General features: G+C 43.3%; 1 protein-coding gene across 1 annotated transcript; it reads right to left on the bottom strand.

The window, feature by feature from the left end:
- Positions 1-223: 223 nt before the first annotated feature.
- On the bottom strand, positions 224-2,676 carry LOC145114973 (flavonoid 3'-monooxygenase-like). Its single transcript, XM_079051102.1, has 3 exons — positions 2,123-2,676; positions 1,572-2,021; positions 224-1,071 (listed from the first exon to the last, which is right to left on the bottom strand). The coding sequence occupies exons 1-3, from the start codon at positions 2,564-2,566 to the stop codon at positions 427-429; spliced, it is 1,539 nt and encodes a 512-aa protein (XP_078907228.1). The 5' UTR covers positions 2,567-2,676; the 3' UTR covers positions 224-426.
- Positions 2,677-19,048: the final 16,372 nt, after the last annotated feature.

The raw sequence follows: 19,048 nt of genomic DNA, 5'->3' as shown, positions 1-19,048 counted from the left end.
CTTTTATTTTGCATTTTAAAATTATTTTTAGATTGCGTCTCACGGTGTCACAAAATTATGGTTTCAAATGAACCTGAATATATATATATATATATATATATATATATATATATATATATATATATATATATATAATGAATAACTATATTTATTAAATATTTTTATGTAATATATTAAGAATGATATACCGAGCAATGCAAATATACATAGCTATTTTTACATATAGAAATGTAACATGAAAAGTAGATTAAAAATAGACAATAAAAACAACATTAGATTTTTGTGGTTTGTTTATTGACGCACACATCTCTAAGAATTCAATGATCATACTTGAGGCTGACTTTTAAATTCGTAATCCATTGCTATCACTAGAATGTGGGAAGAATAGCAATGATTCTAGCAAACAAACAAAAAACCTTTCGTGTCTTAATGAGTTTTATACACATCAGGTGCTAACCTGGGCCTTGGGTGCACCATCAAGGGTGCAGCCCTTTGAAGGGTCAACCCATAGGCTTCTTCCATGTTGAGGTCCCTCGGATCTAACCCATTAGCCAATTCCCAATCAAAGGCTTGAACAAGAGTTGCAGTGAGCAGTTGGACCATTCTCAACCCTAGGCTCATCCCTGCACAAATCCTTCGTCCTGCTCCAAATGGTATCACTTCAAAATCATTTCCTTTGACATCAGCATTAGGCTTTTCTCCCCCGGGCAAAAATCGGGAGGGCTGAAATTCAAGTGGGTCGGTCCACATTTTTGGGTCACGGGCTATGGCCCAAACATTTACAAGGAGTGTGGATCCTTTTGGAATATTATATCCATTGATCTCACAGATCTCGGATGCTATTCTTGGTAAGGAGAGTGGAGTGGATGGGTGGAGCCTAAAGGTTTCCTTCACAATGGCTTGAAGGAATGTTAGTTGACTTAGGTCCAATTCGGTTACAAGCCGATCTTTACCAACTACTATGTCCATTTCTTGTTGGGCTTGTTTCATTAACTCTGGATGGCGAATGAGTTCAGCTATTGCCCATTCCACAGTACTAGATGACGTGTCTGTTCCCGCAGCGAATAAGTTCTGATAAAATAATTATTTAGACAGGTTTATATGTTTAACTATATTCAAATGTCACGTTAAGGAAAAGACTAATATCATTGTCAAAGGGATTGAAATTCATTAAAAGTATATCCCTATATTTTTATTAAATTTTAATCTATTTCATTAAATGCAAGAAAACGATTTTAGATAGAAAGGACGAGGGAGTTGGTGTATACCAAATAAATTTATACAGAGTATAATGAAAAATTCAAACCAAATACTTCCATTATAGAATATGATAATATAGGCTAAAAATCCTACCATCTTAAAGATTTACACATGATCAAAAAGAGAAATATTCACCTGCTGAAACCGGTGTTGAAATGAGGGTTTTCCAATTATGTTTAGAAAAAAATACTACACCTAGACCGTAGTACAACTAAATATACTTTTTAATAAATTATGTTTTTTATATTGAGATTATTTATTATTTGGCCAAAAATATCAAGGATTAGAATAGAATAAATGACTAAACGTACCAGAAGCAAAGCTTTAATTTCGATGTCTGAAAGCTTCCCTCCCTCTCCATCGGCATCATCCTTGAGCGAAATCAAGGTACTCAGCAAGTCGACGTGACCTGACGGGCCGCCGCTACCAGTTTTATGTTCTTCAAGGATCGTGTTAAGGAACGAATCGAATCGAGTGTGGAGTTTCTTCATCTTTTTCGTGATGCCCTGCAGGTCCAACCAGTCAAGCGCCGGGATGAAGTCACCGATGTTAAATTCTCCGGCTAACACCATCAGTTCAACCACCATATCCTTGAACTCATCCGCCTTTGGATCTCCGCCGCCGCTTCCATCGCCAAATACTCTTCTACCTAACATAACTCGTGCCAATGCGTTTGTGGTGCACACATTAAGTAGCTGGCCTAATTTGATCGTGGATTTCCCGGCACCGACTAAAGCGCGCGTGAGTATCGCTACCTCCTCCTGTTGATAACAAATTAAATCTCCACATGACCACATCGGAACAGGAATCACACAAGTTTCGAATCAAACCAGATGATATCGCAAAAGTGAAAGAACAAAACCTGCCGAACGTGACGGAAATCATCAAGCGATTTGGCAGAAAACAGGTGCACTGAGCAAATCTTCCGAAGCATTCTCCACCGCGGACCGTACGGTGCGAACACCAGATCCTGATAATTATACGCCATATGTTTAGCTCCGGAGTTCGGTGGTCTGCTAGCGAAATTGGCGTCATGAGCTTTCAAAAACTGCGCAGCGACAGACGCCGACGCTACTACCACCACGTCAACAAAGCCAAGTCGGAGGTGCATCAACGGTCCGTACCTTTTCGCCAAAGCCGCCAGCGCGTGGTGCGGTATTGTGCCGAGGTGAGGTAAGTTTCCGACTATGGGCCATGGGGTTGGACCGGGCGGCAGGCGTTTTGCGTGACGCGTCCGCAGGTTTAGCAATACATACGCTGCTACCCCAGTGATGCAGGCGTAGATGATGAGGGTTAGAAGGCTCATTTTTTTACATATAAAATGGGAGCTCACTGCAAAAAGTGTGTGTGATGTTATAGTGTAAACTGTGAAGTCGGTGTTATATAATTGGCGTTTGGAGAGTTGGTAAAATGAGCGGTGGGATCGAGGGTTTTGATTCTTTGAATGTTCAAGTCTGAAACTGTGACGTAATAGTCTAAATCGATAGGAATCGCGTTTGAATGGTGGGTACCGGGTAGAATGAATGGTGACATTGAAGGTTTTGCATTTTCTCTTTCATAAAATCTGTCTACGTGGGGCTTTCTCCACGTTTCAAAGTTACAATTTACAAAGTATTTTAATAATCTAAAGTTTATCGTAATTATTTTATGTAAGGCTATTGAGTATGGGTAACATGTTAAGAAATGTTATCCTACCTAAAATTTATCAACTCACATGTCATGTCATTTTTAACACCATTTGATTTACGTAGGAAATGGTGTGCAAACGTTATAACATGTTAAGAGATACAAAAAAAGTTAGATAGAGAGTGAGATAATGACTTTTGATTGGTTAATTCTCACATTGTTTCTCATGGCTATGATAACATTTCTTAACATAACACCAAATAACATTGGGGGGGGGGGGGGGGGGGGGGGGTGTACAAGGCGTTATAACGTTGTTTTTTTTATTGCCACGTCTGAAAAACGCGCAAGCGTGTTGCCCGTTCCTAGCATTCTAAAGAAGCTTTTGATCTACCTGTTTGGTGGTATTTTTTATTGGGAATATGACTCATTAAAATAATTAACTTTTTGGTTTGTTCACATCTATGTAATTATTATTTTTTTATATATTTAGGTAACAAATTTTTTGAAAGTGTTCACATATAACAGTTATGACCGGTTGTATCAGGTTACATCTAGTCATAATGGTCAAAAACATTGTTACTTAGATTTATACATAAAAAAAATAGTTACCTAGATGTGAACAACCCGAAAATGTAATAATACATTACATGAATGGTCCTATAGTTTGAGGGTAATTTGTGTGTTTGGTCTCTAACTTGTTTTTTTAACTCGGATGGTCTCTACTGTCTATTTTTGTTGCGTTTGGTCCCTGTCTTACCTAAAAAGACTATTGTGTCCTTATTAGTTTATTTTTTAATTAATTTTCTTATTTATATATCTATTTTTTTATATATTTAAAAAATTAATAGACCCCACATATATCTATCTCCTCTCCCTAAACCTGATACAACATTTGAGAAATTTATTTGGGTCCCACGAGTCACCATCTTATCTCTCATTCTCCTCAACTTTTATTTTCATTCCATCTTCAGCGACATCGACGTCTTAATCATCCATTTTTTTTCGGTCCTTCAACTCCAGCGAACCAACACCACAACATTCTGTTAACAACATTCTAAGCTTTAACTCATTAAACAGTGTCATCTCTATGGATTTCTCTAAATCGAATAAAAATCTAGCATTAGAAAGATCGTCTTACCCCCTTTTGTAGCAACAATTTGTCGATTATTTCTAAGTCAGTGGAAACAAATTACATCATAAGAGAATCGACAACATTCTGGATTTGATTCCTCATACTTTAAGAGAACCAAAATCAATCGATTTATCTGCCATCGTTGTCGATTTTAATGTTCTTCTTCATATTATTGGTCTCCATTTATGATATTTTTAGTCTTGAGTAAATTAAAATTTTTATATTTAATATCTTAAACAGTAAAATTCTATAAAACGATAATGTGTTTTTTTCCATGTCAAATCTAGAGTTTTTTTTATTATCAAAATAGTGTATTTTAAAAAGATATTTATCGAAATGGTATGGTTTTAAAAATATTTATCATTTAGGTAAAATTTTATACCAAATCAAAATTAGAAGGTAAATAAAAAATAAAATAAATTGACTTATCATGTAACGAACTTTTTGAAAGTGTTCACATATGACCATTATGATCGGATGTAACCTGCTACAGCCGGTCATAATGGTCGTATGTAAACACTTCAAAAAAGTTCGTTATCTAGATGTGTACAAAAAAATAATAATTACTTAGATATGAACAAACCGAAAAGCTAATCACCTTAATAAGTCATATTCCCAAAAATTAAAATAAAAAAATTAAGCAAATATGAGACATCAATAAATATAAATACAAACTTAAATATAACCTCATATTTTATATAAATACGAGTTAATTGATATATAACTCAATTTATTATTGCGAGAACATTTGAGAACAAAATTTGACCACATAATTTTTTTAGATTAAAATCATCATATAATATTAATATTATTTGGTTTTAAGCACTATAACACTCATATGGTGCACATGCAACCCTAGATGCTTTGGAACTATGTTTTCTCTAATTATACATGCATTTTCAAATTTCCAAAGCATATAACTTAACTAGCATATAATCCAAAGTAACAACTAGTTAGATATCTTACCTTGTGTGTAGTTCTTGACCTTGGAAGCTTGAGCACCTCAAATGTTGTGCCTCTAATGTGTCACAAACACCAACATGCAAAGGAGGCTTAAGAGAATAAGACTTGTAGCTTCAAAATGGTTCTATGCTCTTGTGTACATGTGTGTAGTCGATTTTGTCACAAAAGGGGAGGCTTTTATAGTGTTTCTCAAGGCTAGGGTTTCATCCATGAAACCCTAATGCACCATGACCTTCCATATCCCTTAGGATCCATGGGTTAAAGCTCCATGGACTATCCATGAATCAATTAGCCCACCCTAATGGATCTTTGGCCCACACTATAAGAATGAATGATTTACATAATCAACCCCCTAGATTTAATTAGTCACTTTTGATCACAAAATTAATTCCAAATTAATTCTTGACCAACACTAATTAAATAATATGATTTCTCAATTAATATATTTGTAACACCCATAAATTTCACGCCAAATTCAAACTTTTTAAATCACAAATAAAAGTCAAATAGTATTGTTTACAAAATGTTTTCAAATCAATATCCATCAGAGTATCCCAAGATCATAATATAAGGATGAGGAGCGGTACGGTCACGCCTTTGCCTTGCCATGATCTCCTGATGTACCTGAAACAATAACTGAAAACTGTAAGCCCAAGGGCTTAGTGAGCTACCCCCAAAATACCAATACCACACTAACAATACCATATCAGTAACAATCAATCAAACAATCATGCATACTGGGCCATCGGCCTGACTGGACCGCCCTACTGGGCCTGCAGTCTATCTAAATCTATCCTGAGCCTTCGGCATGACTGGTCCGCCTCGTGGGCCTGCAGTCTCCCCGGACCGCTCATAGGGTATGTTGGCCTACAGCACAAAGCAGGACCGCCTCAACCCAAACGACAAACAAATAACCATGTTCGCATAACTATCATGTGATGGCATATACAAAATCAAACATATCTGACACACTGATCATCAGCTATAGAATCATCTCGTAACTAGAGTACCGACCTAGCAGGTCACTAACATACTAATCCTTACGGATCATAAAAGCATAACATACTATCTATCCTGATTCCGATCTAACAGATCAAATACATATGTAGCATACCATAACAACCGATCTAACCGATCTCTAGCATAGCAACCATCCTAAACCAGGATGAAATCTAACATAGCAACCATCCTAAACCAGGATGAAATCTAGCATAGCAATGACATGGCAACCATCCTAAACCAGGATGTAATCTAGCATAGCGATAACATAGCAACCATCCTAAACCAGGATGTAAACCATAAAGGGCCGGCATTCGTGCCGTAGACCCTATCGATATAGTGAAGATAACTCACCTCGCAGATGTCGATTCGGAAGATAAACTCCAACTCTCGGATCACTTGACACAGGCTCCACCACCTATGTCCATAATACAATATACCCATAAGTCCTTAACCTTATAAGGTATTCTATAACCCACCAGTCAACCCCTGGTCAAAGTCAAAGTCCTCAGTCAAGGTCAACAGTCCATGTTGACCCCAACTCGCCGAGTACCCTAGGCTACTCGCCGTGTGCCTTGAAGCGCATCCCACTCGCCGAGTCATCGGGGTGACTCGTCGAGTTCCATCTATTTTCGTACAAACTCTCAGGCCATCTGTCGAGTTCCCTCCTTGCAACTCGACGGATACACACGCATGCATATCCTAGGGAAAATCCATCCGACTCGCCGAGTTGTTCTTCAACTCGTCGAGTTTTATGGTGATCTTCATTGGACTCGCCGAGTTGTTCATCCAACTCGCCGAGTTCATGACCATCTTCATGTGAATCGCCGAGTCATCCTTGCGACTCACCGAGTTCATCCAGTCCTCTTTCCATACAGACTTGTTTTGAGCCATGCAGCGGCTCCAAATTACAGATCCAAGCTTCTAGGGCATACTTACCACGTAAAGTTGCAAACTTTACGTGCATGCATGGTTATAAAGGCTCCAAATGTCTATTCTAAGTTCTTAATGGAGCTTCAAGTCCAAGAGAGACCTCAATCACAACCAATACATCAACTTTATGATTCTAGCATCCAAGGAGGGTCCAGATCTGAAGTTACAACTTCAGATCTAGCCCATAGCTCATCATCCCAACTTGAAAATCCATAAAAGCCCTAGAACTCAACAAAAGGGAAGAAAAGGAAGTAAGAATGGCACTTTGATACCTTCAAAAGATGCTAGCTGAGGCAAAACCTGCTTCCCACTCCTTCCTTGCTTCAATTTCCTTTGCACTCTTAGCTTCCTTCCTCCAAGATCCTCTTTTCCAAGCTTCAAACCTACACCAAGGCACACACACACGAATTAGGGTTTTAAGGGCTCTCAAAGACTGTAAGGAGGCCCAAAGGAGGCTGAGGCTCCTTTAAATAGGGGTGCAAACCCCGGAATTTAGGGTTTCATCTGCCAGCTCCTACTCGCCGAGTCCCAAAGTGGACTCGCCGAGTAGGTCACTAAACACGTGTTCCCACCCCGCTGCTACTCGACGAGTAGGTCGGCCAACTCGTCGAGTAGAGCTTCATCCAGAAATTATTAATTAATTAATACCTGAGGATCGGGGCGTTACAATATTATACTTATAATATATTAATAAATCACCAATAATCTTATTCTCAAAAGTCCATCCTATCAAATTGCACTGGTGAAGGCAACCCCAAAAGGACCATGCTACAATCGGGTCAAGTACATACCAGATATAGTTATGGGCTTAGACACCAAATCCAACAGTCTCCCACTTGGATAAGTCTAGTAACTATAACTGCCAATATAACTTCAAGATCCGATTAGAAATCGTAGCTTCCAAAAGCCGCTGTCGAACTCTGATCCAGTCAGTGACCGTCCTTAGATAAGCGATCATATACTCCTCTGTTCTACAAGATATCAGCGGACAAATACATGGAACATAGTCATACTTATTGTTCTGCAATTAGTTTCCCGCTTTCCGATTAGTTTGACATAGAACATAATTGAACACATCAATTTCGTTCTGACCGTGCCCGATACTGTAACATCCCAAAATTCAAGCCCGAAAATTTCATTTTTGAATTAAAACATTTTACTAAAACATTGTCGATAAAACAACCCCTTACAAGATTATAGTGTTATGTCTCAAATCATGACATCAAAAGTAATAAAAATCAGAGTACAATCCCAGAAGTTCAATGCGGAAACCATGTGTGTGTGTGTGACGCGCTGCTACACCGCCGGCTCCTTCCCCTTCGACGAAGAGGTACCTGAAACCAAAACTAAAACTGTAAGCACGAAGCTTAGTGAGTTCCCCCATCATACCACATACTATAATATCGTCGGTATCTTTCAACCGGTAACCTTCATCGGTATCTTTCAACCGGTAGCCTTCATCGGTATCTTTGAACCGGTAACCTTCATCGGTATCTTTCAACCGGTAACCATCATCGGTATCTTTCAACCGGTAACTGGGGACTATTTCACCCCCTATCACTAGCATACAATCAACAGATATAAACATACAGTCAGGCATATCCGGGTACTGACCTACCCTTGGGTCCTACGGACCTTTGTTAGGGAAACTAATCCCTACTATACACATAACATATCATCCAAATGGATTTCATAACCGACACATAATCAAACCAAGATAATTATCACAAAGACCATTATCTTCTAAATACCCCTTACTGGTGGGCCGGCATTGTGGCCTTAGACCCACCCCTACTGGAAGGTAACTCACCTCGTAGTAGCTGCTGATCTGTGCGAGTACTCTCTATCTGCTGTTGCTGCTTCGGAAATCCTCCCGCTTTAAATCCCACAAAACACACTATCAGAGTCTGATATCTATTCTTTGGGTAAAATGACCATTTTACCCCTGATCAAGTCAAGTCAAAGTCAAAGTCAACTTCCAGTTGACCTGACTCGCCGAGTTGGCTTGCCAACTCGCCGAGTCCCTATCCTTCCAATTGTCCTTATACCCGCTTCTACTCGTCGAGTTGGGCCGTCAACTCGACGAGTTCTTCTCTCATATGAATGACACATGAAAACTCATCCGACTCGCCGAGTTAATGAACAACTCGTCGAGTCCACCTTCATCTGATGAACAAGTTCTGTCCTCGACTCGCCGAGTTGATGAACAACTCGTCGAGTCCACCTTCATCTGATGAACAAGTTCTGTCCTCGACTCGCCGAGTTGATGAACAACTCGTCGAGTTCTAAGAAGATTGCCTTGGACTCGTCGAGTCCGTTCATGCACTCGTCGAGTCCCATGAACTTCCAGAACAATGGCTAGTCCAGAATGTTGGGGTCACTCCCCGGGACCTTCCTGAAACCTTTCCACACTCAACTGGGTCCTTAAGACCCTCAACTGATACGAGACAGAACCTTGGACTCGCCGATTCCAAGAATGGACTCGTCGAGTTAGTCACAACCACTCACTAAATCTTCGATTTCTGATGTACAACCCTTGATCAAAAGATAGATTTATGCTTCTACAATCGATCTAGCACGTAAAGTTACAAACTTTACGTGCTTGCATGGGACTTTAAGCTTAAAAGGTCCTAAAACAAGCTCTCACAATGCATGGGGCCTTCTTTGAGTGCAAAAGCCACTCCTTTCTGCCTTGTAACCCCTCTAAGGACCTAGATCCGAAACATCAACCTCAAAGCATACTTGCAATCATGGTTGGTGACCAAAATGGCTTAGAAAAGCCCTAAAACTCCACAAAATGGGATCTATCAAAAGATCAAGCAAGGTATAGACTTTATACCTTCTGAAGATTGCAAATGATGCTCAAAACCGAATCCTTCTAGCCTCCTCTTGATCCTTCAAGCTTTTCCTTCCTTCCTTGGATCACAAAAGCACCAAAATCACTCCAAATGCCTTGGATTGCTTCAATAACGGCTAGGGTTTGCTATGGGGGTCTTCTGGAAGCATAAAGGGGTAATGGGGGCTGCATAAGGTTGTTTAAATAGGGTGCAAACCCTCAGATTAGGGTTTTTTGTCCAGACAGAGGCTACTCGCCGAGTTCATCATTTAAACCCCGCGTCTCGTCCTGCTTCTACTCGGCGAGTTGGTCCTTCAACTCGCCGAGTCCAAGGCCAAAAATGCACAAATTCATAAATAAAATACATACCAGGAACCAGGTGCTACAAATCTCCCCCACTTATTTTAGACTTCGTCCTCGAAGTCTGCTGCTCAACCCTGAAACAGCTCTGGGTAGTGCTTCATCATCTCGTCCATCGGCTCCCAAGTCCATTTCGAGCCCTTCCGGTGCTGCCATTGCATCTTCACGAGTTCCACTTTCTTGTTTCTCAGATCCCTCGACTTCCGGTCGAGGATTGCCACCGGTCGCTCAATGTAGTTCAGGCTGTCATCGACCTGAATATCCTCTAATGGTACCACTTCCGAGTCGTCCGCCAAACATTTCCGTAACTGGGAGACGTGAAAAGTGCTATGAATCTGACTGAGTTCGGCTGGCAGATCCAGCCTATATGCCACTTTTCCCGCCCGGGCTATAACCATGAAAGGTTAAATATACCTGGGGACCCAACTTGCCCCGTTTTCTGAATCGAATGACGCCCTTCCATGGCGACACCTTTAGGAGAACCATATCCCCGACCTGAAACTCCAGGTCCGATCGGCGCTTGTCGGCATAACTTTTCTGCCGACTCTGAGCGGTCTGAAGTCTGCTCCGAACCTGTTGAATCCTCTCTGTCGTCTTGAGCACTACTTCGGTGCTCCCCATGACCCTCTGGCCAACCTCACCCCAACATATCGGGGTCCTGCACTTCCTCCCGTATAACATCTCGAAAGGAGGATGGTCAATACTCGCATGATAGCTATTATTATACGAGAACTCCGCCATCGGAAGGTAGGTATCCCAGCTACCTCCGAAGTCTAACACACATGCCCGTAGCATATCCTCTAATGTCTGGATGGTTCGCTCGCTCTGACCATCCGTCTGCGGGTGAAAGGCGGTGCTAAAATGCAGACGAGTACCCAGCTCGTCATGAAACTTCCTCCAAAACCTGGAAGTGAACCGCACATCCCTGTCCGAAATCACCGATACTGGCACTCCGTGCCGCGCCACTACCTCCCGAATATAAATATCGGCCAACCTTTCAGCTGAAATACTCTCCTGAATCGGGATAAAATGGGCGCTCTTGATCAATCGATCGACGATGACCCAAATCGAATCCACTCCCCGCGTGGTCCTGGGAAGTTTTGTGATAAAATCCATCGTAATGTCTTCCCATTTCCACAGCGGGATGTCCAACGGCTGCATCTTGCCGTGTGGCCTCTGGTGCTCGGCCTTGACCTTCCTTCAGGTCAAGCACCGCTCCACGTACCATGCTACATCCCGTTTCATGCAGGGCCACCAATAGTCCAGACGAAGATCCCTATACATCTTCGTCGCCCCGGGATGAATGGAGAATCGAGATTTGTGTGCCTCCTCCATCAGAACCTGGCGCACACCCCCGTGATATGGCACCCACACCCTACGGTGTATTGTCAACAGCCCTCGGCTATCATAATCGAAGGAGGAAACCTGCCCCACAATCCGCTCGCTCTTCCGATGTTCCTCCTTCACGGCCTCCTGCTGGGCCTCCCGAATCCGCTCCAACAGCGGAGTCACCACTGTCATCCTCAGACAAATATCCCTGATCGGCGCCGCCTTGCGGCTAAGCGCGTCGGCCACCACATTGGCCTTCCCCGGGTGATAAAGGATCTCGCAATCATAATCCTTTACTACATCAAGCCACCGACGCTGCCTCATATTCATATTTGGCTGGTCCATGAGATACCTCAGGCTCTTGTGGTCAGTGTAAATCGTACAACGAACCCCATAGAGGTAATGACGCCAAATCTTGAGGGCGAATACAACAGCCCCCAGCTCCAAATCGTGCGTCGGGTAATTCGCCTCGTGAGGCTTCAGCTGCCTCGAAGCGTAAGCAATGACATGCCCTCTCTGCATCAATACTGCGCCCAAACCCGAGATGGACGCATCACAGTATACGACGAAATCCTCCATGCCCTCTGTCAGGGCTAAGATTGGCGCCTCGCACAATATCTGTCTCAGTGTCTCGAATGCGGCCTGTTGGTCAGGCCCCCAACGAAAGACCACGACCTTCCTCGTTAGCCTGGTCAGGGGTAAGGCTATCTTGGAGAAATCCTGGATGAATCTCCGATAGTAGCCAGCTAATCCCAGGAAACTCCGAATCTCAGATGGAGACCTCGGAATCTCCCATCTCATCACGACCTCTACTTTGGCCGGATCCACCGATATCCCTTTCTGGTTGACAAGGTGCCCGAGAAACTGCACCTCGCGCAACCAGAACTCACACTTGGAGAACTTAGCATACAATCTCTCCCTCCTCAAAGTCTCCAGAACCTCTCGCAGATGCTCCTCATGCTGCTCTCGCGTCTTGGAGTAAACCAAGATATCATCAATAAACACTATCACAGACCGGTCTAACATCGGTCTACACACACGGTTCATGAGGTCCATGAACGCGGAAGGAGCATTGGTGAGCCCGAAAGGCATCACCACAAACTCATAGTGGCCATAGCGCGTCCGGAACGCAGTCTTCTATACACCCCCCTCTCTGACCCTCATCTGATGATACCCTGATCGCAAATCAATCTTGGAGAACCAAGATGCTCCCTGTAGCTGGTCAAAGAGGTCATCAATCCTCGGGAGTGGGTAACGGTTCTTCACCGTTACCTTATTCAGCTCCCGATAATCTATACACATCCGATGCGACCCGTCCTTCTTCTTCACAAACAGAATCGGGGATCCCCAGGGAGAACTACTCGGTCTAATGAATCCCTTGTCTAACAGCTCCTGCAGCTGTAACGACAACTCCTGCATCTCAGGAGGAGCCAACCGATACGGTGCCTTGGCTATCGGAGCCGCACCAGGGACCAAGTCGATCCTGAACTCCACCTGTCGCTCCGGAGGTATCCCAGGCAACTCCTCGGGGAATACGTCCGCGAACTCTCGTACCACGGGCACATCGCCCACTGTCGCCCTACCCGTCTCCCGGATATCCGTAACATAGGCGTCATAACCTGCGCAACCCTGCTGGAGGTAGCGCCTAGCCCTCGCTGCCGAACATAAAGCTGGTCCTAGTTGTGGCCCTTCGCCCTGAACTACCAGCTCTCCCCCACTTGGGGTCCTAATCCGTACTGACTGCTGCGCGCAGTCAATCACTGCCCCATTGGAGCTCAGCCAATCCATGCCAATAATAACCTTGTTCCCCCGCAAAGGTATGGGAACCAAGTCCACCAGGTAACGTTCCTCAAACAGCCTCAAAACACAATCTCGGTAGACCTCTAACTCTTGTACCGACCGGTCGTCCGCAATCTCGACCTCTAGAGGGCAATCCAACATGCCCGAAGACTCCGAAAACTTCTTGCTAAGCGCAAGAGACACAAATGATCGAGTGGCACCCGAATCAAACAACACCTGAACTGGGATACCGTTCACATGGAACGATCCTAAGCAAAGCACATAATATATCAAAACCACAGCGACATAACATAAAAGCATAAAACAAGAAATCATACCCGTCACCACATCGGGTGCAGCTCGTGCCTCCTCGGCAGTCAGCTGAAATGCTCGGCTCCAAACCACTGGAGCCTCCACCTTGACCTTCCGGCCATCCACCACTCGTGCTGTCGCTGAAGTTGGCGCCACCGCCGGCGCCGCTGCTGCTGTCAATCTAGGGCAATTGGCCTTTTTATGGCCCTTCTGATTGCAATGAAAGCAAATCAGGTCCGATATCTGAATCGCATGAGTAGGGGCAGTACAATCCCTGCCAAAATGCCCAACCTTGCCACACTTATAGCAGCCTGAACCCGGCCCAGTGCGACAAGCTCCCTCGTGTGTTCGACCGCATTTCCCACAGCGGTCCCGCCCTGACTGGCCTTTCGGCCTACCGTCGGATCCCTTGGGCTTCTTCCCCGAAGCCCCCATCGTCAGCCCCTCCGCTGCCTTCCTCTTCCGGATGTACTCCAGATCAATCTCCCTCTCCCTAGCCCTGGCAATCATGGAATCCAGGGTAGGGCAAGCTGAGAAACTAACATGCTCCCGAATGTCAGCTTGTAACATGTCATGGTAGCGGGTCCTCTTCATGTCCTCATCCCCCGCATACTGGGGAACCATCAATGCCCTCTCCCGGAACTTGGCGGTGATCTCCGCCACAGTCTCCGTAGTCTGCCTCATCTCCAAAAACTCCCTGGCCAGCTGCTGAAGCTCTACCGTTAGCGCAAACTCTGCTCGGAACCGGGTCTTATAGCCTCAACAGCCGAGGCTCCCAGAGAGTCACCAACCGACTCCCACCAATCCCTAGCCTGGTCCCTCAAACATCCTGCTGCAAATCGTACCTTCGACCCCTCGGGGCAGAAGCTGGTCAACTGCGCAGACTCAATTTCTGCGATCCATCGCCTGGCAACAATGGGGTCCTTCGCCCCATGGAAATCTGGCGCACCGCTCCCTCAAAAGTCCTTGAAGGACAACGTGCGCGTACCCGCCTGGCTAGATGCCATGTCACTCCTGAATGCTCGGAGGCATTCCTCCATCAGCTCAACAATCCCTTCCTTGATCGACCCGAAAATGACAGGGGTCGACTCAAGAATGCCTCTCGTGATCTCAGACGCGATGAACTCGCGTAGCTCATCATTAACCCGCTCGGATCCTGCACCCGAGCATGATCCTGATCCCGATCCGGAACCTCCTGCTCCATGTCGCGTGGTCACCATGCTGAAAATTACACGCATAAAAAGTCAGGATCATACATACTCCTGAGAGGTCTAACACACTCCCCAAGGTTCCCGGTTCTGTCTCAGCCTTCCTTGATTCGAGTACGGGTCCTCTGCTTTCAGTAGTACGGGCCCATATTACCTTCCACATCTACCCGTGCTTTCCTCAAGGATTGCCTCGACTTCACCAAGTCCCTTTTACCGATTCCCTTTCCACTGACCTCATCCAAGGCTTCCCTAGGGCACTCTCCGACCTACCCTCCGCCATCAGCTGCACTAGGAGTCCCCACCACCCCCCCTAACTAGCTTGCGGATACTGTTACATATCCGTTCATTAGTTAGTCGAAGATGGCCAGAACCTCCATAGCACAAAGCAAGCAGCATTCATGCATTAGGTAACTAAAAATCAGGCATAACCTACTCAGGCCATCCTACTGCTGACTAAACAGTCCTAGCATACAGCTCATACAACAGGCATATAAGGCATCCTCCCTAGACCCTTAGCCCTAACTAGCATGCAATTCTCAGAATCATATATCAGGCACACAAGGCATCCTCCTAGATCCTTAGTCCTATTCTAGCATGCAGTTTTCCGAATCAGAACCATATAACATAACATAGCAAGTATGGGTATCTTGGGGAAAACTTACTTGAGCCCGGCCGGTCGCACGCATCACACACTTCGTCTTTCTCAAAATCCTTCCGTTTAGATTTTTGAAAACCATTTTCCTTGTAAAAATCTTTTAGTCCCTCAGTTTGAGTCCAGACACTCCCAAGGGTGTGTCTGAATCCCTCAAACCAGGGCTCTGATACCAACTTGTAACATCCCAAAATTCAAGCCCGAAAATTTTATTTTTGAATTAAAACATTTTACTAAAACATTGTCGATAAAACAACCCCTTACAAGATTATAGTGTTATGTCTCAAATCATGACATCAAAAGTAATAAAAATCAGAGTACAATCCCAGAAGTTCAATGCGGAAACCATGTGTGTGTGACGCGCTGCTACACCGCCGGCTCCTTCCCCTTTGACGAAGAGGTACCTGAAACCAAAACTAAAACTGTAAGCACGAAGCTTAGTGAGTTCCCCCATCATACCACATACTATAATATCGTCGGTATCTTTCAACCGGTAACCTTCATCGGTATCTTTCAACCGGTAGCCTTCATCGGTATCTTTGAACCGGTAACCTTCATCGGTATCTTTCAACCGGTAACCATCATCGGTATCTTTCAACCGGTAACTGGGGACTATTTCACCCCCTATCACTAGCATACAATCAACAGATATAAACATACAGTCATGCATATCCGGGTACTGACCTACCCTTGGGTCCTACGGACCTTTGTTAGGGAAACTAATCCCTACTATACACATAACATATCATCCAAATAGATTTCATAACCGACACATAATCAAACCAAGATAATTATCACAAAGACCATTATCTTCTAAATACCCCTTACTGGTGGGCCAACATTGTGGCCTTAGACCCACCCCTACTGGAAGGTAACTCACCTCGTAGTAGCTGCTGATATGTGCGAGTACTCTCTATCTGCTGCTGCTGCTTCGGAAATCCTCCCGCTTTAAATCCCACAAAACACACTATCAGAGTCTGATATCTATTCTTTGGGTAAAATGACCATTTTACCCCTGATCAAGTCAAGTCAAAGTCAAAGTCAACTTCCAGTTGACCTGACTCGCCGAGTTGGCTTGCCAACTCGCCGAGTCCCTATCCTTCCAATTGTCCTTATACCCGCTTCTACTCGTCGAGTTGGGCCGTCAACTCGACGAGTTCTTCTCTCATATGAATGACACATGAAAACTCATCCGACTCGCCGAGTTGATGAACAACTCGTCGAGTCCACCTTCATCTGATGAACAAGTTCTGTCCTCGACTCGCCGAGTTGATGAACAACTCGTCGAGTCCACCTTCATCTGATGAACAAGTTCTGTCCTCGACTCGCCGAGTTGATGAACAACTCGTCGAGTTCTAAGAAGATTGCCTTGGACTCGTCGAGTCCGTTCATGCACTCGTCGAGTCCCATGAACTTCCAGAACAATGGCTAGTCCAGAACGTTGGGTCACTCCCCGGGACCTTCCTAAAACCTTTCCACACTCAACTGGGTCCTTAAGACCCTCAACTGATACGGGACAGAACCTTGGACTCGCCGAGTCCAAGAATGGACTCGTCGAGTTAGTCACAACCACTCACTAAATCTTCGATTTCTGATGTACAACCCTTGATCAAAAGATAGATCTACGCTTCTACAATCGATCTAGCACGTAAAGTTACAACTTTTACGTGCTTGCATGGGACTTTAAGCTCAAAAGGTCCTAAAAGAAGCTCTCACAATGCATGGGGCCTTCTTTGAGTGCAAAAGCCACTCCTTTCTGCCTTGTAACCCCTCTAAGGACATAAATCCGAAACATCAACCTCAAACCATGCTTGCAATCATGGTTGGTGACCAAAATGGCTTAGAAAAGCCCTAAAACTCCACAAAATGGGATCTATCAAAAGATCAAGCAAGGTATAGACTTTATACCTTCTGAAGACTGCAAATGATGCTCAAAACCGAATCCTTCTAGCCTCCTCTTGATCCTTCAAGCTTTTCCTTCCTTCCTTGGATCACAAAAGCACCAAAATCACTCCAAATGCCTTGGATTGCTTCAATAACGGCTAGGGTTTGCTATGGGGGTCTTCTGGAAGCATAAAGGGGTGATGGAGGCTGCATAAGGTTGTTTAAATAGGGTGCAAACCCTCAGATTAGGGTTTTTGTCCAGACAGAGGCTACTCGCCGAGTCCGGGACCTGACTCGCCGAGTCCATCATTTAAACCCCGTGTCTCGTCCTGCTTCTACTCGGCGAGTTGGTCCTTCAACTCGCCGAGTCCAAGGCCAAAAATGCACAAATTCATAAATAAAATACATACCAGGAACCAGGTGCTACACAAGGATTGATTGTTATTGTTATATAACAATCAAAGGTAAGATCTAAACCCTAATTTCAGTTATAGTTTATTAGATCTAGGGTTTATGGATTTGGATTATCAATTGCATGTTCATTAGACAAACTAGATCCAAAGCTATTAGGGTTTGCATGTACACCATAGGATTGATGTATTGCTCGAAACCCATAAGTGGTATCAGAGACTATGGCTGTTTGTTAGTGAATTTGATGCTTGATTGATCGATTTTTGCATGAAAAACGAAGTTTTTTGCCCTCTGCCTTACTGACTCGGCGATTCAGTGGATGAACTCGGCGAGTCAGGCCGACTCGGCGAGTCCAGTCTCTAACTCGGCGAGTCCATGGATCTGGCAGCCTGTTTTTGCGATTTTCTTGCCTATTTTGCTGTGGGATAATTACCAAAACAGTTTTTATCAATAAAATCCGAATTTTATGTATATATGGTGATTATCCTGGCCAAAATAGAAGATAATTGTCGAAATTTAGATAATCATTTGTTTTATTAGATAAAGTTTGATTATTTGTAATTTAGATTTGAATTATCTTGTGAAAAAGTTTCAATTTTCCCCTTTAGGTTTTATAGTTTAAATTTGAACTCAAAAGTTTTGTTTTTGAAATTTGAATAGTTGAACCCTAATGTTTTGAAAGGTTTCAAAACTTGTCCTCAAGTTTTGGAATTTAAATTTTTTGATTAAAAGTTAATTTTGAAATATTTAAATTTTGAACCCAAATGTTTTGAAAAGTTTCAAAACTTGCCCTCAAGTTTTGGAATTTAAAAGTTGATTAAAAGTTTAATTTTGAAATGTTAAATTCTAAAACCCTCGTATTTTTTAAAAAGTTCAAATTACACCCTTATGGTTTTATTAATTAATTAAAGTGTATAATTAAAAGAGATTTAATAATTCCATAAAGTTTTGGTTTACATTTGATTAAATTAAAAGTATAATTTATTAAATCGAACCACCTAGTATTTTAAAAGTGTAAAATACACCCTATACTATATATATATAACATTAAAAGTCTAATATTATATATATGAGTAAAGAGTGAGTCTTACCGTTAGTAGGCCTCATTCACGAAACTGATCTATAAGGGGTATTTAAGGAAATTGCCTATAAAATGGCAATTGAATAGGTATCCACTCTTACCCACCGCACTCTTGACTAGTGGAGGGTCGTTAGCCGAACGGGTAGGATAGGACGAAACCTTCCATTAAAAGTATAATGAAGTACAAAGTAACTACATGCTTTTACAAATTCCCAAATCATAGTTACTTTAGGAAAAATGTGGAATTGTATGCTAATCCATGGAATTACACTTTGTACCCTTG

The sequence above is a fragment of the Lactuca virosa genome, chromosome 5 (genome assembly GCF_052849685.1).
Source record: "Lactuca virosa cultivar CGN04683 chromosome 5, Lactuca_virosa_CGN04683_v6, whole genome shotgun sequence".
NCBI lineage: Eukaryota > Viridiplantae > Streptophyta > Magnoliopsida > Asterales > Asteraceae > Lactuca > Lactuca virosa.
Note: the sequence above shows the minus strand (reverse complement) of the source record. Positions and strands in the feature narration are given on the sequence as shown.